Source organism: Ammospiza nelsoni, chromosome 13 (genome assembly GCF_027579445.1).
Source record: "Ammospiza nelsoni isolate bAmmNel1 chromosome 13, bAmmNel1.pri, whole genome shotgun sequence".
Lineage (NCBI taxonomy): Eukaryota > Metazoa > Chordata > Aves > Passeriformes > Passerellidae > Ammospiza > Ammospiza nelsoni.
The window spans coordinates 15,474,294-15,496,496 of record NC_080645.1 but is presented as its reverse complement, the minus strand read 5'-3'; the positions used below and the strand labels follow the sequence as shown (position 1 = coordinate 15,496,496).

Here is a 22,203-nt window from a genome sequence, read left to right as displayed (position 1 = left end):
TTCCTGCCAATGGAGGCTCAAGATCCACAGCTCTGCATGGACCTTCAGGAGCTCCTGCAGAGCTGTGTTTCTTTTTCTGGCAGAAGACCTGGCCTAGGATGCTGTGCTTCCCTTTTCTCAGCATTTGAAGCCATGTCTGTGGAAATCAGATGATTCACAACTCCCTGGAGAACTTTTGATGTTTCTTCTTTTCACTTTGGAAAGGGAAAGGCTGGTGTGCAGGCATTCATTGTTAAGTGTTGGAAAGCCCCTCTGCCAGCCCAACTTTTTCTTTCACTTGAACATACTCTGAGGAATGTGCTTGTTTACAAAAAAAAAATAAACAGAAGATTGTTTTTCTGCAGGAGGAGGGAGGCAGAGGGGACACATCAGATGCAGCCTTTGCCAGTGAGGGGACAGAGGAGTTGGGCAGAGCAGCCCCGAGCTGGGTTTGGGGTCTCAGTGTGTGGTTGAAAACAACCACAGACATCCTGCACTTGGGGAGGCCCTGCAAGAGCAGCTGGGCAAGGCAGGAGCAAGGGGCATCACCCAGGGCCTGAAACATCACCCAGGGCCTGAAACTTCTCCCCAAGGAGACAGTGGGAGGCTTTGGAATAAGTTTTTCCCTGCTTTCTTCTGTTCTACTCAGTCACTTTGGATTTTCCCATTTACAAGATGAGACATCCTTGTCTGGCTTCTTTAATCCCTTTCTGCCTGCAAAGCTCCTTCCCATTCCTTTGGGGTGCTCCCTCCAGGCTCTGCATGAGGAAGCTCTGATAGACTCAGGACACAATCACAAACCAAATTCTCTTCTTCCTTCCCAAAATCCCTGTGATTCCAGGAACAGCCCTGGCAACTCCTGTAGCCTGGAAAGACACTCTAAAATAAGAAAAATAAGAATCTCTTCCAAAGTCTGCTTCCTACAGTCGGACACTGGGGAGCACCAAGTGCTGTGAGCTGTTGATCTGAAATCTTCCTGTGCAGGAAGCTCTGCCTGGAGTCACGAGACAGAGGCTGCAGAAAAGCTCTGTGCCTTCCCGGAGCCCTTCCCCAGGCTCTGCCTGCACTAACTCACTGGGCAAGCTCCTCCACAGGCACAGGGACAGAGCAGAAATTCACTGTGGGCGTGCAGGAAACCCTCACAAACAGCCAGGAACAGGCAGGGGTCAATGCACCTGCAGCAGAAACTGGAAGTGGCCTTATCTGGCTAAGGAAGATGAGATAACAGATCTGATGTCAGCTTCCCCAAACACACTAAAAATGAGATATTTTTCAATTTCTATCCAATGAGGTCAATCAACTACCTCAGGGTTAAGTGAAGGGTGTGAGGGAGACTCTGCACTGGAGAGGCTTCTGTGTGGAGTAGCAATCAGGGGAAATGATGCCTAATGAGAACTTCATCTCCTTTCAGAGCTCCTAGAGTTTAAGCAAGCAGCACACAGATGCTTCAGCTTTTAAAGCAAAGCTGAGATAACAGAAAAAATTAGGGCATGGAAGCAATTCCAGTCTAATTTTTAGTGATTTAATTCTGAACAGAGTTAGCCCTGATAATTTCAAGATGGCACTAGAACAAGTTATGAATTTATCTGCTCCTTAGTGTTTGATTAGAATAAAACCCCAGCAATCAGAAAAATAAATGCAATTAATGAATGTGATGAACAAGACATGTTAAGGGACCTAGATGTTGTAATGAAAATGTGTTTATGTGGGGTTATGGTCAGAGTCAGCAAGGTGATATCACAGCCCTCCTTGGAGGGTGACCTCACTCATATCTGCCTTCTTCTCTTTTAAATTATTTGGTTTGTGGCAGAATTCCAGGATGAATTCTGAAGGCTCAAGAAATGAACCTTCCTCCATCACCTGTGACAATCAGCAAAGAGGTCCCAACAACCTCTGTGGTACCCAGGGGGACTCCAGCAACAAGAGCAGCCCTTGCAGTGACACAGCAGGGACACAATTCCCATAAAAAGAGAGATCAAGCAAACACAAAGCCCAGCAGGGCCGTGGCTGCTCACCCTGTTTGTCCTGCCTTGCTGAGCCAGCAGGGTGAAGGTGCTGGTGGCTCCAAAGGCCGCACGAGAGCTCTTGTGCAACATTTCACAGCAAAGAACCCACGCTGAGGCCTGGGATCAATGCCAGCCCAAAGCACTGAGGATGGAGGCAGCACCTCCTCTTCTTCACCTCACACCACCCTGGGAACAGTCAGAGCTTGCAGGATACAAAGGCAGAGGTGTGTCCCTGGCAGGTGCAGCTGCAGGGAGCACAGGGAGGGACAAGCCAGCAGCCAAGGGTGGCCCCAGCACAGGCAGGTGACAGCCCCCAGGGTCTGAGCACAGGGCCCAGAGCCTCCAGCAGGGCCTCAGGCACACCAAGGTCAGGAACCAAACCCAGAATCCATTTGGGAAGGTTGGGGGAATCTTCTCAGCAGTAACAGGAGATGGGGACAGGGACAGAGCTCCATCCAGCCAAGGTACCTCCAGCAGAGCCCCAAGGGCTGTGCAAGGGGCTGATCAGAGCCAGGACATCAGAGCAGCACTCACAGCACAGCAGAGCTCAAACCTGAGTTAGATGGGGCTCCTGAGGCTTGGGCAGAGGATTGGGAGGTGTTGTGGGGGTGAACCCACCCACAGATGAGGCTGGTCAGGATGATTATGGCCAATTAGTGCCCTCAAAGCCTGACATTTGATGGATCCTGTGGGACACTGAGCCTGTGAGGAGCCCCAGGATTTCTCCTTCTCACAAGGTCAATCTAAACAGCTGCTATGACATGGTGGAGATGCTGTGGAGCTGGAAATGAAACATGAGGGTTAGTAAGGGCTGAGAGAGCCCTTCATGAGCATGGATCCCCCATCTCCTGGGGGCTGTGGGGAAGCATCATGGCAGGACATGCACCTCTCATCCCCCTGAGCAGAACAGACGTGGCATTGGTTATCCCCTGGAGCAACCTCCACCCCTGAGGCCCCCCATGGAGCTCCAGGGGAAGGGGTGTGGAGGGACACCCTTGGCACAAGGTGTCCCTGCACAGCCACACACCAACACCAGCAAAGCCAGGGAGTGTGTGCTCAGGGGCAGCCAAAATCTCCAGAGGAGCAGCCCCAAGAGCCCTGCTGGGGCCAGCTCTGCCTGGGGGAAATGACTGGAAATGATTCATCCCGTCAGGCCTGCCTGGATTGCATCGCCCCCTTCCTTCCTCCTGCTCTCCCCAAAGGAGAGGAGAAACGAAATCAAAAAAACCAAAAGTGCTTTCATTTCTTTAGAGTTCCATTATCCCCAAGTGACCTTCCTGGCCTGGTGACTCAGCTGCAGGAAACTTTCATTGACTTCTGTGTCTACCTGGAAGGGCACGGGGCTGAGAGATGGTTGGGATGAGAGTTCCTGAAATGTAGGGAAGGTGCTCATTCCTCTTGCTCCTGCCAGCTCCCCACTCCAGGCAGACCCTGAGGACTGACTCTGTCACTGAGCTGTTCTTCCCAGCTCTCCAGCACCAGAGCAGCACACAAGGGCAGCCCAAGCCCTGGCTGGAGTGGGAGAGCTCCTGTCTCAGCCCTTGCCCTCTTGCCTCCTTACAGAACAGACTTGGAGCATGGTGTTTGTTGTCTCTGAGCTGCTGTTTGACCTTAGCTTTGCTTAAACAATGCCAAAGTCCAGTTTTCTCTATTGCCTTTGTAAGATGGGAGACACAAATCCCTGTGAGGAAATATATTTCCTGCAAACATCTGCAAGATCAAACCCTAAAGCAGATGGAGCAATAGCCTGGCCACATCCAGCTGTGCCAGCTTTGCCATCTCTTGGTGATGCAGGGATGTCTTCCACAGTGCTCAGTCACAGGTGCTCATCTCTGCAGGGACCAGGCTTGGAAACCCAGCCCAAGGCTCAATCTCCTGAGGGCGAAAGTTTTTAACATAAGGACTTTATTACTTTTATTTCTATAAAAATGTACAGCTCATATCTCATGCACACACTCAATAGGCAAACAAACTGCAGCTTGTAACAGTCACTGTGCTCCACAACAAGTGGTGTTTAACCCTCAGAAATGGGTGACACCCACAGGCTCCATCCTCCCTCCCAGACTGCAGAGAGGAGCAGCAGTGTCCCCCTGTCCCCTGTGAGGGTGCCAGCAGTGTCCCCCTGTCCCCTGTGAGGGTGCCAGCACCCTGCCTGCAGGCAGCCAAGGGACAGGAGAGGGGCAGGGAGTGCACAAGGACAGGGCCAGCCTGGAGGAGCAGCTGCTCCTGCTGAGGGATCACAGCAGCTGGGAGCTGGTGGTGGAGCTGGGAACAGGGTCCTGCCAAGGACTGGGGGCTCCAAGTGGTCTCCTGGTGCACATCCATCCCCCAGCCCTTCACCTGCAGCACACAAGTGTCCACCCTGCTTGCTGGAGGGCCTGGGCACTGATCCAGCCCCCAGGGACATGCACAAACCATCTCAGACCAGCAACAGAACAGACAAGGCACAGTGTTTCACAGGGCTGCCACAAAGGTCTCAACTCCAAGCAGCTCAGACAGGACATTACATACATTCAAAAAGCTATAAAACCTTTTTTACAAAAATAACATTTCTAGTGTTTCATATAAAAATAATGCCACAGTACATCACCTCACAAGTTCCAGCTGTGCACAGGTGGGTGCAGGGGGAGGTGGCACTGGCAGGGCCAGATTTACCCTCCAGGAAAATCAACCCCAACCAGAGTTCCACAACTGAGCTGCTGCACAAGGAAGGGTTTCACTGCAAATTAATCACTGAAATTGATCTGATTGCATCCTGTGCTTGCAAAGGAGAGGAATCCCTCAAAATGCAGAACAAATTGCAGAAGTGAGGGATGTGTGATGGCAGAGAGCAAGCACAGCTGTGGTGTCCTCTCCCCCTGCAGGGCTGCAGGGATGTCCTGAAGGTGCAATCTGACAGATGTAACAGGCCTCATTCCTCAAGCTCTGCTTTACAGCTGGCCCATCATTTTTTATCATCTTGCTTATCTTTTTCTTGCTGATCTTGCTTTTACTTTCTGCATGCATATTTGTAGTTAGGGATCTGATCCCCTGAGGCTGATTGGGGTCTGACCCTTGATATGTCTCTACTTACAAAGCATCACGTCATGAAGGCCTTTGCACACTCCAGCAGAATTATCCTGGAGTCAAAGTTTATAAGGGCTTTCAAGACTTGACCACAGATAAAACATAGGACTTATGTACAGCACTGTCAGGATGTGTTAAAATCACTTTGGGGTTTAAAAAAGCCTGGTTCTGTAACAGTGCTTTCATAGCCTGGTGCTCAATGCTATCCAAAATGGAAAAACTGAAATGTGGCTGAAGTACAGAACCATGAACAAGCATTTTGTGCTTCTTTTTTTTTTTTTTTTTTTTTTTTTTTTTTTTTGAGGATCAGCAAATGTGCTTATTTCTAGAGAGAAAAAATGGGATCAAAAGAATGTCTGCTGTGGTAATTTTTTCATGACTACATCCAGAATTGCCTTTAGCTCCACACTTCCTGGGTTTTGTGCTTGCAGAGAAAAGCAAAAATGTTCCAATGATAACACAGGAATAGCAAAATTATTGGGTGGCTTCTTGATTTCTCCCATTTGTGAAGATTCATCAGCATTTTCCTGCCCTGGTGATGGATGCAGCTGGGCACAAGGTGCATCAGCTGGCAGAAGGGATTTATTGCATTGATTTGCCAAGCGCCAGCTCTCAAAATTCATCTGCAAGAAGAAATACCCAGAGCTGCTAAAAGGAAGGGCTTGATTTCAAGGAGGAGACAGACTGTGGACTGCCAGCTTCTCTGAATAGAAAATCTGTAGCACTGACCTTCATTCCGCTGATCAGATGCAGTGTTGGTCAACTATTTCTGAAAAGCTGGGCTGTTCCTCGTGCCTCCAGCAAGAGAAAATGATGAGAGTAAATTCCATCAGCCCAGGGAGAGCCAGCACCCAGCTGGCACCAGCTCAGTCTTGGTCAGGCAGAGCAGAGACCTGAAGTGCAAAGAAAGAAGCAGCAGAGAGTTTAAGTGCAAATTGTGTGGGTTTGGTGCTAAGATTGCTGAGCCCAAGTCCAGCAGTGTGGGTGGGTGAGTGGCTTCTTGCCTGGGCCACGATGAACCACAGAAAATTCCCAAGAGTGACTTGGGAAATCACATCAGCTGGCAAAGAGCCAGCAACAGCAAGAGAACAGCCACAGCCTTTGTACAGAACAGTGCCAGCAGAAAAGAAGTGTCTCCCTTATTTCCAGAACACTGTGATTGGTCAACGATGAAGTAGATGTATTATTGGGCATTCTGCTCTATCAGAAAACCAGTTTTCTCTGTGATTTTTATTCCCAGGCTTGCTTCCTACTGGTCACCAGTTCAGCATGAAGAGCTTTTCTGGAGCAACACTCAAACAGAAATGTCCATGTATGAAGCATTCATATTACTTCCATTGGATAGGCATTGTCTTGATGTCCTGCCTGCTGGTAGAGCAAGCCCTGCACCATTTCTCTGGATGTTTCCTCTGGTTTGACTCCAAATTTCAGATACAACCACACAAGGGCAACACTGGTAACCGTCAGTCCACATACCACAGAAACTGGGATGACAAAGTGCATTTGAGATTTTGACAGGAAGCTGGGCAGGGGCAGATTGTTTGGCCTGACTGTGATCATCTGCACCCTGGCTTGGCTTGACAGTGCCTGGTGAGTAAAAACTCCTGTGTCTGAAGGCTCTTGCTTCCCTACAGGCAATGAATGATCAAATGCTGTTGTCCCTGCAGAGGGACCAACAAGCCTGTTGGTATGGACAGAAGCAGCTTTGTCTGTGGCAGTGGTGGAGCTCAGAGTAGACACTGGAGTAGTCTGTGGTGCTGTCTCTGTGACTGTTGTGGTCCTCACACTGTCCCAGATGGAGGGGAGATCTGACCCAGAACTGCTGGCAGCAGTGTCTGGTGTGTTGGCTCTGGCTCCTGTGGGGTCCAGGGGTCCATTGGCAGCCAGTGCAGGTTGGATTGATGCTGTGGCAGCAGCCATCAGGTCTGAACTGGAGTTAGGAGAAGCTGTGTGCTGACCAGTGGGGCGTGGGGTGGGCTGCCTGGAGCCCACATCTGCTGTAACAGGAGAATTTGAGGGCTCCCCCTTGGCTCCTGGAGTGACCCCAGGGTGCAGAGCCTCCTCCTGTGTCACTGGGCTGGATCCTGCAGGGAGCTGGGGGAGCTCCTGCCTGCCCAGGGGGGGCTTGCTGGACACCTCTGTGGTGGCAGCAGGAGCATGTTCTCTCTCCCTGAGTGTTGTTCCAGTCCCTTGGAAGAAACCAGCTGGAGCAGTGGCTGGAGATGGAGGCAGTTCTGGAAGACCAACGTGTCTCTCAATGCTTCCAGGCTCTTCTGCTGAGGTCACATCACGTGGTGGCGTCACTGTGGCACTTTTCCTGCCCAGTTTGTCTTGGAACTTCTTCACCCAGCCTGCCTTTGAATCTACACAAATCTCCTTATCCTGCACAGTAACAAATCTGAAAATACAAAGGGATCACTCATTGAATAAAGAAAACACTGGTTCAGGTGATCAGAGCGGTGGGGAAGGTGTGTAGATACAAAGACCAAGTGTTGTTTGGATGATTCATTTCAGGAAAGGCAGGCAGGTGCCTCTGATATCTGACTGAATGAGCAGCTGAACATGACTCATGGGAGAAGGGTTTTCCCCTAATAAGCTTTTCACGTTCAGAAGCATTGTCCTGCTTGGACACAGAAAGCTCCACAGGCACCAGCTGCCCCAGGACACACAAGCATTAAGGAAAACCTCTCAGGTTTACTTTTACTGGGTGTTGTGACACTTCCCAAGGTCAACCCAGCAGCTTCACTTTGGAGCCACCCCCTGGGCTGCAATAAAATGGTGTCAATGGTGCATGAACTTCAGCATAAGCACAAAACAGCAATTATGCCAAAGAAAAGAAATGGAGCTTTTCTCATTTCCAGACAAGCTCACAAGTCTGAATCTGTCTTCAGACAAATATCTGCTTTCAGAGGAACACGTGAGCTCTCTCCCCACATCATTCCTCTGCCCTGTCCTTCCAGGTACATATCCCAGTCCCTTTCCCCACCCATTTAACCCTGATCCCACTTGTAAGTGGGGCAGCACTTACATGATGACATTTTGTTTGCATCTAGAGTCAGTCTCGTAGAACCTCCTGATCAGCCTCTCTGGTATAAACTTCTGTGAAGGATTTCTGCAACTTCCTGGACACGTCACATGTGCTTTGGGTTGCCCTGAAATAAAAATTTCAATTCATTAAGTGTTGGCTTTTATCTATAAACCAGCACTGCTTAATGTCTCCCTTTTCCAGGGAAGAGTCCAAAGCCACGAAAGTTTCCAATCCCTGCTGAACTGAGATGAAGACAGATCCTGATGACCACAAAGCCAAATTTGCTTGTAGCCCCCACACATGCAATAAGATACCCAGAAAACTGAGGGGAAAAAAGCACTGTGAAACCTGTGGGCTTTTGGGACAGCATTTCAGCTTGTCCTGTAGAATGTGCAAGCCCCTGGACCTGCAGGACCTTTTCCCTTTGGCTACCAGGAGGACTGGTCTCAGCACAATGCCCAGAAAATACATTTCATCCCCCAAAGACCTGCTGCAAGCCTCACCAGTGGACAGGGTGCTCTACTCTCTCCTTATCAGACTTATCTCTGTGGGACCTCCCCTCCAGGTGAGCATCCTGCCTCTCTGCTCCCATGGTCTCTGAGCATCACCTGGGCTCAGAGAAAGGGTGCAGGGCAAGAACCTTTTGGCAACGATGCTTCAGTCCCACAGGTATCTCAGCAGCCCAGCTTCCCAAACACATCTTTTCGACCTCCAGCAGAAAACACAGTTTTCAGTTTGCAAAGTGTAAAAATAACCCCCCCTTGACCCCTTCAAGGGGCAGGGCCAGTCACACCACTGGGGCCATTCATCCACCTCCAGCCTCCCACAACAGGCACTTGCACAACACATCCTGACAACTTGTTCCTGACATCCCTGGGGGCAGGATTTACAAAAACAATCCCTGATTTATCTGGAGCCTCTGTAAAGAAAGGAACTGGCATCTGGTTTCAATCAGGCTGTCTCTTACAAAATATTGCCCCTGATCCCCAAGGGAATGTGGCGAATTTTATGCATTTCAGTTAGGAATGATCCAGGTACCAGGTACAAGAATGAGCATCAATGCAAGAGCACTCTGAATCATTTGAATAAGTTACTGGGGAAATGATTGCAAAGAAATCCCAAGCAAACACTCCTGTGGCCCCTCTACAGAAGCCCATTTCCAACTCTCAGTCAAGTCAAGTTAAAGCAAAACTCTCTTTTCACACAATAATGTATTCTGTGGCATTTTAGGGTCAAGAATTCCCTGCTGGGAATTCAGGGCAGCTGACTTGCCAATCAACTCTCATTAGCCAGAGGATATTCAGCTGGTGGCCTCCACTTTCAGAGCACAGTTCAACAAAACAGGCACAGGGACAAGAGGGCCACACCGTCCCCTGCATGGTGGGGAGCAATCCCTGTTCCTTGGAGAACCAAATCTGTTCCTTTGAAATCCTTGAACTGATTTTACAATTATTGGCACCAATGCAAACGGTTTCCATGTGGCTGAGCTCCTGGTAGGTTTCTCTCAGAGTGGAGGAGCTTGGAAAGCCTCCCCAGGACAGAGGGGTGCCCCAGGAGCATGGAACTCTCCTCCCGGGGCACACACCCTGCTTCTCTGAGCTGCATCTGACTCTTTGCCAAAGGGATCTGGGAGTTTTTCGGCCCAGGACCGCTGCTCTTAGGAGCCATTGGCACTTAATTTTCAGCACAGTTCCCCCAAAGGAGCTTCTCCAGGGAGCTCCACCAGGCCTCTAGCAGGGCCAGCCCTGTGTCCTCTTTTGGGGGAAAGGGTGAGCAGAGTCAGGCAGTGCCGAGCAGGCAGCGGGTTCGCAGGGCAGGGTGAGGTGCCTGGTGTCCCTGCCTGGTGTCCCTGCTGTCCCCCTTCCTCGGGCCAGCGCTGCAGAACCTGCCCGGAGGTGTGCCGGAGGGAGGAGCTCCATCACTGCTCCCGTGTCCTGGCAGCAGGACACGGATCTCAGGGACTCTTTGGGAATAATCACCCCTTGGCTCCGGGCACAGTCCAGCCTTGCCTGCGGTGCTGGGAGCCTGCGGGACAGCCCAGCACCGCCCTGCTGAAGGGTGGCGAGCACGGAGCTGTGTCACAGCCACGACAGCGAGCCTGGCCCCGGCAGAGCCGGCCCAGCACGGCCCGGAGCCCGCAGAGATCTCTGTCCTGAGGGCAGGAGAGGCTCCCCTCACACACAGCCCGCAGAGATCTCTGTCCTGAGGGCAGGAGAGGCTCCCCTCACACACAGCCCGCAGAGATCTCTGTCCTGAGGGCAGGAGAGGCTCCCCTCACACACAGCCCGCAGAGATCTCTGTCCTGAGGGCAGGAGAGGCTCCCCTCACACACAGCCCGCAGAGATCTCTGTCCGAGCAGGAGAGGCTCCCCTCACAAACACACACTGCAGTGTGTGACAGCAGTGACAGTGACACCCCCCTGCCTCACAGGGACGGCAGCGCTGGCACCTGCAGCACACGGTGTCGTCTCCTCAGACCCCCACCCATCCTTGACGAGGCTGCAGCCTTCCTGCAACGTCCCCAGGCACGTGAAAAAGGGGGACGAGAAGCGCATCATGCTTTTTTTCTTAACAGATGTTATCGGGAAGCGTCTCCGCCGCTCTCACCATCTGCCCTCCCGTGTGACAGAAGCCATCTCGGCGCTCTCGGATGTCCCTGCTGCCGGGATTGCGGCCATTTATTGGCTTCCCCCCGCCCCCCAAACCGCTTCCCAAACCCAGCCTGATCCTGCCCTGAGATCCCCTGCATCCCTCCCGCACAGGTCCCTACAGCCTCATCCAGTGCCACCGCCCCCGTCCCGGCCCCATGGCCATCCCCCCGAGCCCGGCTGTCCCCGGGCAGGGTGGGGACGAGCGGAGCCGTGTCTCACCTCCAGCCAGGGTCACCACCAGGTACAGGGCCCACAGCAGCATCTGGAGACAGGCAGCCGTCATGTTCCCGTGGTGGGCAGGAGGAAAGGCAGGCAGGCAGGGATTCCCGGCTGTATTTCCCACTCCCGGCTGCTTATCGCATCCCCCGGAGCAACACAGACGCCGCCGCTCATTCGGGATTGAGAAACCCCGAGACAGAGCTTTAGTTGTTATTCACGTGTCCAAGGGTGACGCCAGGAGGAGGAGGGAACAGGGAGAGGGCAGGGAATAGCAGAGGCAGTGGGATGGCTCCTGGAATTCCCCAGATGTACTCACACCAGATTTTCCCAAAGCACGCACAGCAGCCCAGACTGCTTGGCAAATTATTCAGGCAGGGACTTGCAGAGGTCGGCTGCTCCCTCCTCCTCTCTCACCAAAGCATCACTGTCCTTAGGCTGGGAAAGCGCTCCCCACCTTCAACTGCAGCTCCCCGCTGCTCAGTAAGCTCATTAATTACCCAAAATGCCAAAGCAGTTATTCCTTTCCTTTTTGGCAGCCATCTTACAGCAGCAGTCATTAGGCCAAAAGAGACGGAATTTGCTAATCAGGATCGTGAGCTCATCAGCTGCACTTCGATCTCAGGCCAGGCTGCCTCTAAGGAGCATCACCAAACACAAGGAGAGGGATGAGCAGGGACCCGGTGGCTCTGCAGGCAGCTGCTGTGCCCTGGCCGTGCTGTCTGCAGTGTGTGCTCGCTAGGACAGCCTGATTTTCCATGAACACGGGGGCTCAGACATCGGGGTCTTGCTGCTGCCTGATTTTCCATGAACACGGGGGCTCAGACATCGGGATCTTGCTGCTGCCTGATTTTCCATGAACAGGGGGCTCAGACATCGGGGTCTTGCTGCTGCTGGGAGCAGGAGAGCCCCAGGAGCAGGAGAGCCCCAGCTCTGCAGGGACCAGGCTGTGTCAGGGCTTTCCAGCGGCAGCCCCAGTGGCAGGTCAGGAGAGGATGTACCAGCACTGCAGCCACATCCTGCACCTTTCCTTTCTCTTTCATCTCCGGTCCCAGGAGACAGAACAGTTTTCCCCTAACAATTCCCTCAACTGAAAGATTAAGATAAGCTCCAGACTGGGTCTGTGACTGCCTTGGAAAAGAAATCTTTTAGGCTGAAGTTTACTTAGGCTGGTGAAAATCTGGCATCTCTGTGCAGTGGGAAATTCCAGTTGGGATTTTATTTTTCAAAAGCAAAAACCCCCTGGTTTCCATATATTGCATTTGGTGAAAATCCCAGCCTGCAACTTCAGTTTTTGTTTTATTGTATTAGAAGAAAGAGGCCATTTCAAGGAAATGAAATAAAATTTAAGGCTTGAAATAGTCTATTTGCTCTCGCAAGAACAGAACATGCTGAGTTTGTTGGGATGTTTTCTGGCCCTTCCCCAAATGGTGTTTTCTCAAGGTCCACAGGAAACTTTTGTCCCAGGAAATGGCATTGCCTGAAGCCATTGGGCACCTCGGCTGTTGGAAGTGATGGCACAGCCTACATGTGCTCACATCCCCCCTGAAGGAACAGGACCTGCCTTTTCTGCAAAGGGTTTGCTGCCAGAGATAGGTAAAACTGAGGAAGGGCTCTGACATTCAGCTAAGTGGGAGTGCTTTGTTTGCCAAAGGCATAACTTGCCACAGGCGTTGTTGTTTTAAGGCACAAACTGCTCTCTGGCAGCTGCTGTTCCTCTGCAGGTTGGGCTGGAGGTCTTTTACCTGGCAGAGGACTCCTCTAGGTCACTTTTGGACATCTCCATTTGCTCCCTGTGAGCTCAGCAGCTCGATTTGGAGGTGACATCTGCACAGGAAATTCCACAGCAGGAGTGTGGAGGGCAGCTGCAGCCTCAGTGTGGCTTTGTGGGACACCACGAGCCACCAAGGGCTGGTAGCAGCGAGGGCCTGAGCCACCACCAAGCCCTGTATTTCCCACCAAAAGCAGGGCACAGAGGCACAGCAACTGCCTCCAGTGGGAGCAGGCAGCTCCAGTGAGCAGTGACAAGCCTGGGCTGCAGCTGGCAGAAAACTGGCACCATCACTGCCAACCCATTTCCTATCCCATCCCATCCCATCCCATCCCATCCCATCCCATCCCATCCCATCCCATCCCATCCCATCCCACATCTGCTCCTCCACACCAGACCCTTGCAGCATTGAGGAACCTAAAGTCAGAGGATCTGATGTATTCCAGGAGATATTTGTGATACAACTAGTGGTAAAGCACAGACATGTGGGAATCCTTAAAATCAGAAGGCTTTGGGAAAGCTGCAAAAGGCAGGCCCCTTAACTCTAATCACAGTTCTGCTGTCTCTGAGGCAGCTTTCCCAAAACATTCTCATTTTATGGATTCCCACATGACAATGAAGGATCTCAGGATTTCTCTTCAGATTCAACAGATTTTATGTTTAGTTACAGTAGGAATTGCCTGGGCACTTGCTTTCTCAATTTGATTTGTTTCACTGAAGGAAAATTTTAGTTTCCAGGATTAGCAGGTTGTTTTTCAGTGCAGATCTGGACCTGTAGATGAAATTGTGATGAGTGCAGGCAGGCAGGTGAGCTCCTACATGAGCAATCCCAGAAGAATCACAGCATCCAAGTGATGGAGTATGCAACCCTGCCAGCCAGGGACTTCCAAGGCTTTGAGGAAACAAAGAGCAGAAAAACTGAGTAACTGGGAACCAGGGCCAGCTTATCCCAGCCTGCTCCCATTTCTTTTTTGGGAGATTTCTTGAGGCAACCCTTTGCACCCCAAAGAAAAGCAGTAGATAACAGGAAGAGGGTTGATTTTTCCCCCTGTATGTAACTGCAGTAAGAAACATGGACACGGGAAAGCATCCACAAACATTCACCCGTGTTCCTGCCATGGAGTGTGGGCAGAGGGACACACAGTGCACACTGGGCACCACCAGGGGTTCCTGCAAGCTCTGGGCCTTCCAGCACTGCCCCAGGTGTGCCCTCAGCACCCACCAAAGGATGTCACACCAGACAGTTCAGTGTCCGTGCTGGAGGCTGGGCTCTCTGCCTCCAGCCCCTGCTCTGCTCTAAAGTCATTTTTGTAGCAGGACAGATGCTCTGCTACCTAAACACTGGGTTTGGTGCAGAACAAAAGGAGAACAAGGTCTGCTGGGGACATTGGTGACAGGCACCAGGCACACTCAGAAGCTTGATCTGATGTCATTCCCTAACCTTTGATTGCTGCAGCCCTTAGCCAGGAACTCCTTTATTGTTCCAAACCACATATAGCTCAGGTCAAAGTGCCAGATCCTATCTTACCCAGGAGAGACCTGAAAGCAGCTCCAGCATTCCCCACCTACCAGAGCTGTTCACAACCAACTTGAGCTGTGCACAGGGTCAAGGTCCCCACAGGCGGAGGGAATCTGTGACTAATGCCTCAGGAATTGCTGGTGAAGGCAAAAGCACCTTGAATCTGCAAAGCTTTATATGCAAAACAACATATAAAGAGAATGTGGGCGGTGTCCTAAACAAACAGGAAATAGCCCCAGAACACCAACCCCACCTCCTACAGGGAGTTTCCCTCCTGGAAGTGTTTGCTGTTTGATTCCTTGTGAAAGAATTTTTTGTTACAGTAGATTTGGATTCCTTGAAATAAGGTCAAGACTGAGAATTAAAAGGGAAAGTAAGTGAGAGGTAGGAGCCTGTGAAAGAAAGATGCCAGAGTGGATCAGAAGAGAATGTTGATTTTCCACTTCATGGGAATTTCCACTTCATGGGAAGCATGTTCAGGAGGTCTCCAGGCTCAGGAGTTGGTGACACTAGAGCAGGGCCTGGGAGCAGGTACTGACAGCATCCTTGTCTGCCCACAGCATTGTCCTCCATCCCAGGGCCTTGCTGGATGGAGGCAGCAGGAACATTTAGGTTTTGGGACAGCCCAGCCAGGGTCGGTGCTGCAAGGGAGACACACTGACATTTGACTCCAGCTCTCGACATAGGATGGGATTCTCTCTCCCCTGACAAAGCTCCCAGCTGCTCGTGGCAGCTCATGCTCACACTAACCCACCTCTCCTCAGTGGTGTTGGCAGCTCGGCCACTGCTCTGACACAAACCAACTCACCAGCCCCTCTCTCCTGACAAAGGACATCCTTGCCAAACTCAGGAGAAGATTCCTTAGAGCCAAATGGGGCCTCTTGCTTTGGAGATGCCCTTTGGAGAAGCCTCTGTGGTTCATGTAGGGCTCTTGAGCCATTACTGTAATAAGGGAGAGAAATAAATGGCAGGGGATCAAGAAAGGCACCACATGATTTCGTATTTTCTCACATTTAAGAATGAAGCAGGAAATGAAAAGCAGATGTCTGGATCTGTCTGCAGCCAGTGTCTCCACAGGGGACGGAAAACTCCAATTTTGGAAGTACTGACCATTCTGGAGGTTGTGTTTTAAGGGAACTGCTTTACGTAGAAAGTGTTTTCAAAAGTAGTAGAGAACATCACACTGGCTTTCACTTCTCTGAACACAATGGCTTCCTCCTTCTCCATAAATGAGAACCAATTTGAAGCCCAGCACACAGTGCAAAGTGCTGATACTCCGTGTTTTCCACAGCTACCAGTCAGCATCCCAAGGCAGCCAGGCTGTGGGATGCAGCTCTTCCCCGGCAGCATCGCACCCAAGCTGCAAACTGCTGGCTGATCCCAGTGGGACACTGCAGGGCAAGGTGCACACCTGCAGTGGGAATTGCTGCCTCTCCTTGGCAGCTGGAGCAGCCTGGACTGAGGAAAACTCATCCTGTGCCTGTCCCATGGAAGCTGCCAAGGGCTGCCGTGTCTGCTGCAACAAACAAGATTCAAGTTGTTTGAAAATATTGTGTTTACAAAAACAAACACGGAGCTCTTCAGTGCACACCATGGTTATGCTTTCTCTAAACAGGGAAGGGTCACTTGCCTCCCATAGAGCAAGGCAGCCATGGGAGCAAGCTCCTTCCTAGGAAAGGGGATGGGGAGCTCCTGGGAAATGTTCCTGCATGGCAGAGGTGAAACCTGGGCAGATTTCAGCTGAGGAGGAGCATGAAGGGACTGTACCAGAGCAGGCTCCCCTGAACTCATCAAGCCCTTGGCTCCTGCCCAAGTCCCTGCAGAGACATCCTGATGTCCCAGTCCTTCTGTGTAGCTGCAGGGCCTGAAGGGAACCGTCCCACAAAGCTGGCACGATGGAGGACAGACAGAGGATCTGTCCCCCCAGCTCTGGGGCCCCAGCAGGAATGTGGAGCTGCTGGAGCATGTCCAGACACCACCAAGATGCTCTGAGGGCTGGAGCACTTCTGCTGTGGAGACAGGCTGAGACAGCTGGGGTTGTTGAGCCTGGAGAAGGTTCCAGGAACACTTTAGAGCCTTTCCAGTACTAATGGGACTACAAGAGAGCTGGAGAGGAAATTTGGACAAGGCATGGAATGACAGGACAAGATGGCTTCAAACTGACAGAAACCAGGATTAGATTGGATATGTGGAATAAATTATTCCCTACATGTGTGGCAAGGCCCTGGCACAGATTATCCAGAGAAGCTGTGGCTGGCCCATCCCTGGAATTGTTCAAGGCCAGGTTGGATGAGGCTCTGAGCAATCTGGAATAGTGGAAGGTGTCTCTGCCCATGGCAGGGGCTGTTGGACCAGATGGCATTTAAAGATCTCTTCCAATCCAAACTGTCCTGTGATTCCATGATCCATGGAAGGGCAGTCTCCTGCCACAGCCCTGCAGGTGAGAGTGGCAACAACAGTGGTCAGGAGGGCAAGACAGAAATCTCCATGTGCCACAGGAGACCACGGCTGCTGCTGGAGCTGCTGCCAGGCTCTCCCTTGGCACAGGGGTGGCTGTGCCAGGGTGATGAAGGGGGCTCTCCCCTCCTTTGCTTCCTGGAAAAAGATTCTTCTGGAGCCTCTGTGGATTGGACAGAAGGTGGGGAGCAGCAAAGTGCCATGGCTCTGCTATTTCACCTCTGCCAGAGCCTGAGGCCAGGCTAGTGCCTGCTGCCTGGGCTGTGGGAGAGGATGAGGCATGTGCCTATTTGCAGCAGCCTCCCTATTCGGGGCTTACTCCCTCTCTTCCTCCTTCCCATGTCAGCAGGAGCTGTGAGTGACTGTGCAAGGCATCCTCATGTCCTGGAAGGGCTTCCCTGGCAGGAACAGCCAGGTCCTGCCCCAGCCCTTTGCCTGGGGTGCTGTGAGTCCCCATCTGCCACAGAGCCAGCCACTGGGCCCCACGCCAGCACCTCTCCACATCCCCTCTTCCCACTTCTCCATCCAGCGTGTCTCCACACGCCGGCAGTCTCGAAGAAAGGAGCTTACCAGAATCGGCTCTGTTCCCAGAAAGGCTCACCTCTCCCCGCCTCCTCTGGCCAGGAGATGTCTGAGAGCCTTCCAAGAAAGGCTGTGGGAGCTGTTTGACATTAAGCCATGATGGTGGGTGAAGGAGAGAGCCCCAAACCTCTCTGCAGTGGAGCCACGGGGCTGCTCCCCAGCAGTGTCTCCATGGGGGCTGCTGGGATCTGTGGGCCAGCCCCAAAAACAACGGGGGCTGCCACGTGCAGGGCTGTGACCTGACAGAGGTGACTGTGCCGGGGCACTGGCAGCCCCTGGGCTGAGCTGAGCCCTTCCCTCCCAGCAGAATGGGATGTCACAGCCTTTCAGAGCGGAGCTGTCACCCCACTCGTTTCGGGGTGACACAGGGGCAGCAGCCGACAGCCCCGGAGCCTGCACAGCTCCCAGCAGCCAGGAAAGCCAGGAAGCCTTTCCGTGGTCCAGCACAATAAACGGACACTCGACACTCGGGCTGGGTGAAAAACAAGCCCAGGCAAACATTTTCCTGCCCAGGATTTTAACCCTTTTCAACCCTTGCTAGCTGAGAGACCAGGGAGTCACCGGACCCCTTCCCCTCCCACCCCAGCTTTTCTGCACCTCACGTTGTTAGAACAGGGTGTATCCTCCCTCCGCCTCTGGCTCTGCCCAGAGCCTCCACACTCCCGTGGGTTTCAGCTGTGACCCCACTGGGGGGCTGCTCCCTCAGCAGTGCATTTACATGAACAGCCAGCCTGTTTCCAGGGCAGCGTGCTTTTGCCTCAGCCAAGCTTTCTTTCTGGAACCATGACAGCATCATGCCTGTCTCACTGCCTGATGCACGAGATTCTCAGGCTCCTAACCTGCTGTCGTGACTGTGGGTGTGTTTTTAGGGTCAATGCAGCTGTCCTGCCTAAAAGAGCAACAGGTGCCGGACATTAGCATTTTGTTGTTGGCTGGGGATAAAAAGAGGGTGCTGTGGGTAAGGGTAAGAGGGGTTCCTGCCCCAGGTGGGAATATTGCAAATCAACTCAAGGAGGCAGCAGGGAAGAACTGAAGAAAGCAGAGATGAGGTACGTCTGGGATTCAAGGTGTTAATTGGGGAACAGTTTCCCTCCCTAGGACAGTGCTGATGTCAAACCAGGGCTATAAGCAAAGGCAGTTCTGTTCATAACGGTGTGCCAAAAGAGAATGAACTGTCTACAAGAGCAGAAGTGTCTGTGTCCCTTCTCATTGACCTGGAGCCCGGAGTCGTCCCTCTGTCCCATCCTCCCTGTCCATCCCCAGCCCGTGACTCGTGAGAACTGCAGCCCAGTGGGGTGCAATTTAGAGGCCAAGCCACGCACAAGGAGCAGGAGCCCTGAGGCTCCTCTGAGCTGTGACAGGAGCAGAGGGTCTCTCTGGGAGAGCTGCCGGGCAGCGCTGCAGCCGCCCCCGGGCGCCCCCGGCCCCCGCCATCCGCCGGGAGGAAAAACCATCGGCAAAGGATGCTCTGCTTCCCCTGGGCACCCACCGGATGGCTGACAAGGAACAAACCCAGCCACGCCTGGCCCTCGGTCAGCTCCTGCTCTGCCCCCTGCCCTAATGTGACAGGCTGTGAGGAAGGGACACCCGTCCTTTGTCCTTTCTGCCCTGGAAAGGCTCCCGCGGGCCCCGAGGAGCGCACCCCGCGCTCTGCCCCGGGCAAGGCTCTGCGGAGCTCCCCGGGCTGGAGGAGCCGCTCCTGCAGGGGACAATGCCATCATGTGGCTGGTCCTGCAGGGGACAATGCCACCGTCCCCTGACCACCGGCTGGTCCTGCTCCCTCGGTGACAAACCCAGGCCAGCAGGCGAGTGACATTCACTTTCCTTCTGTTCCCACCAAGAAAACTGTTAAAGTGATAAAGGACAGTTTGGATATTAACGGAGATTTGGTTAATAACGTCAGAAAATGGGGTTACAAAAGTAATGGAAAAGGTGGGAGATGTTAAGTGCCACCAGCCTCTGACAAGTCTTTTGGCTCATGGGACTGCACACTGAAACAAAAGGCGGTTCTGTTTGTTCTGGGGATTTACTTCTATGAATCTTAACTCAAAAACTAAAATATGGTCTAATGATAAATCAGGGTGGGATGGCCTCATGTCCTTCACTTCTGAAGGATCCCACAGGCTGGAGACACCAGTGTATCCTTTGGGTCTGCCTGAATGGAATTCTGGAGTTTCAGAGTTCTATTGTTGCTCCTTCCAGGTGAGCCAAGACACGGCCAGTGGCACAAATGATCCAGGCCGGACATTCTCCACAATGGCTTCTGGATCCCAGGGCAGAGTTGTGGAACATTGTAATCGAAAATTCGTCAGACAGGCAGAGAAACCTGTGAGTAACCACTGTGCCTGGGCCCGAGCTGTGTCAAGGCTGGAAACTCCTGTTGTGTCCCTTCTCTCTTTGCCCCACGTGTTGTCCAGCAGCTCTGTGAGGCTGCAGATCCCCTCCCTGAGCCAAGCTGAACCAATGTCCAGCTGAAGCCATGAGGGTGTGCTGCTCTCCATCCCCTTTGTGTGGCACTAATTCCTTCTGCCAGGCTGGACACTCACTTGTGCTGCTCCCACCAGCCTGCCTTGGGCACCTGGCATGTGCAGGGCAGCTCAAACTCTGCCAGGAGCTCTGAGAGACAGGGCTGGTCCCAGCTAGAACAGGTTCCAAACCAGCTCCTGTGTCCCATCTCCTGTGGGAGCACAGATCCAGCCCAGCAGTGGGGTCAGGGCAATTCCCCTCCCCACCCACAAATGTCCCTTTGCTGACTGCAGCTCAGTGACTGGAGATGTTCTGGTGCTGGGGCTGTGTCAGGAGAGCTCTGTGTTCTTCTGGGGAGGGGTCTGTGAGGGCAGGCAGAGAAACAAATGCTCATTAAAGAGAGAGCCCTGAAGCTTGGAGCCATTGCTGTGCACTCCAGCCTTGGCACAGAGCTGCTCTCCTGCCCCCCTGGACTCACCCAGCAGTGACATCTCCACACTGGGGGCTGTGAGTGCTGGGCAAGGCTGGGGTTAGGGGAGTTCTGATAACTCCTCCCCACTCTCTGCAAAGGTCACCAGCTCAATCCAGTGAAACTAAAGAGGAAACAAATGCCCAAAGAGCAGAAATCCCCAAACATGTCACATCAAATCACACAGAAGCTAATGGGGCAGAGCCACGTGGCTACAGCATGTGCATTCTGCTCTATATCATTAATTTACTGATGTTAAATATTTCAGCAGGTAACTTCCAGGGCTTCCAGAACTGTCCTAGTGGCTGTGATCACAAATTATTCATCAGTAGCAAGTGAACAAGAAAAGCCTCTATGAACAAGTGCATTTCTGAGCTCTTGGTGGTTTTTTACCTTTCAGCTGACTCCCTCTGCCTTCCAGAAGATGTCTCTCACCATCAAGCAGAGGCTGGCCAGAGCTAAGAAGCTAAATCTGCCCCAGATTGTCCAGACTCAACAAAGCATGGATATCCCATCACAAGGTAGCTTTTCCCTGCCCTCTTCCTTTTTGTTTGAGGTGACATTTGAAGAGGGTGCCAAAAGAGCAGCTTGACTTGAGCCTGCTCAGTGTGGTCCAGCACCTATGGAGCTCCTTCAGGATTGTACCTCCAGATATGACTGGATCTTAGTTGGATCTGCACTCAGAGGCACCAGGAAGCTGCTGGGGCACGCAAGGAGCTCAAGTGACATGGGGGAGGGTGGCAGGAGCCTTTCAGCACTTGCTCCTTGCCAAGGGAACCCTGCAGGGCACGGGAGAGGAGGGAGGGAATGCATCAAAGAAGGTTTGATGGGGATGGCCCAGGGGACAGGCAGGCTGAGAACAGAGGTTCTCATCTAGGAGAAAGCATCAGACCACATCAGCTCCTGACTTCCTTGTGCCCAAAAGCCCCAGCCTCCAGCCCTGGGGTGCAGTGTGTCCTCCTGAGGGCTCATCAGCCCCAGCACAGCCTGAGGTGGGCACAGCCCTGCTGCTAACAGGAGGGGCCCTCTGCCAGAAAGAGCCACTCTGAGCAAATAAAAGCTCTTCTGCCAGCTGTCTTGTAAATAAATTCCATTTGGACATATTACTTGCCTTGTTTTTATAGGATTACACAACATTTTATTTGGCAGAGTCAGCAGAGTGTCAATAGAGAGGGTTCTGGGGAGTCAGGGCTGTGCCCCTTCTCCTTTAGGGATGGAGTGGGTGGAGGAGAAGGGGCTGGAGCTGGAGGAGGTGGCAGAGACACAGCAGGGCCCGCGGCAGAAGAGGACACGGCAAAGAGCGTGTGTGCCACCTTGGGAGCGCCACTGGTACAGCACAGGCACAGTGTGGCTACTCCAGGAGACTGGAAACAGAGAAACAGCTGGACACAGATGGCTTAGAAGAAACAACAGGGAAGGAGAGCAAGTATGTTTATTGGAATGAAGGATTGAAATAAGGCTGTCAAAAAAAAAAAAAAAAAACCCCAAACCAACCAAACAAAAAACTCCCCAAACAAAAACCCAACAAAAAGCCTCTCAAAAACCAGACAAAAAAAAAAGTCAAAAACAAAATTAAAAATAAAAGCACACAAAAAACCAACCAAACAAAGAAAATCTCCCACAAAACCAAAACCCAAAAGCAACAACAAAAAACTCCCCAAACAGTAAGATTATCCATTTCTGGATGGTGATAGCAGATGTGGATCCAAGGGACTGGTATGGGCATATCTGGGGAGATTCTGATGAAGGATTTCTGAAGGATTAGGGGAGTTAGAGGAAAGAAACCTGTGGCTCCTTATTTAAAAAGGTCTGTAGGCCCATGTGGCCAATGTTCCCTCTACCCCATGGATGGGACTGAAACCTGGGGCACTACAACCTAACCTTTAGTGCAGCCCAGGGGAAACAGAACCTGAGTGTTTGTGGGGAGTCTCTGTGATTGGGGTGGTGGGAAGTGACAAAGAGTAGGGTGGGTTTGGGGCTCCTGGAATGGTTTT

General features: G+C 52.2%; 1 protein-coding gene across 1 annotated transcript; it reads right to left on the bottom strand.

Annotated features, from left to right (window-relative positions):
- Positions 1 to 5,308: 5,308 nt before the first annotated feature.
- On the bottom strand, positions 5,309 to 11,335 carry LOC132079174 (mucin-2-like). The gene is made up of 3 exons (XM_059481656.1): positions 10,949 to 11,335; positions 8,080 to 8,203; positions 5,309 to 7,449 (listed from the first exon to the last, which is right to left on the bottom strand). The coding sequence occupies exons 1-3, from the start codon at positions 11,010 to 11,012 to the stop codon at positions 6,375 to 6,377; spliced, it is 1,263 nt and encodes a 420-aa protein (XP_059337639.1). The 5' UTR covers positions 11,013 to 11,335; the 3' UTR covers positions 5,309 to 6,374.
- Between the last annotated feature and the right edge of the window lie 10,868 nt (positions 11,336 to 22,203).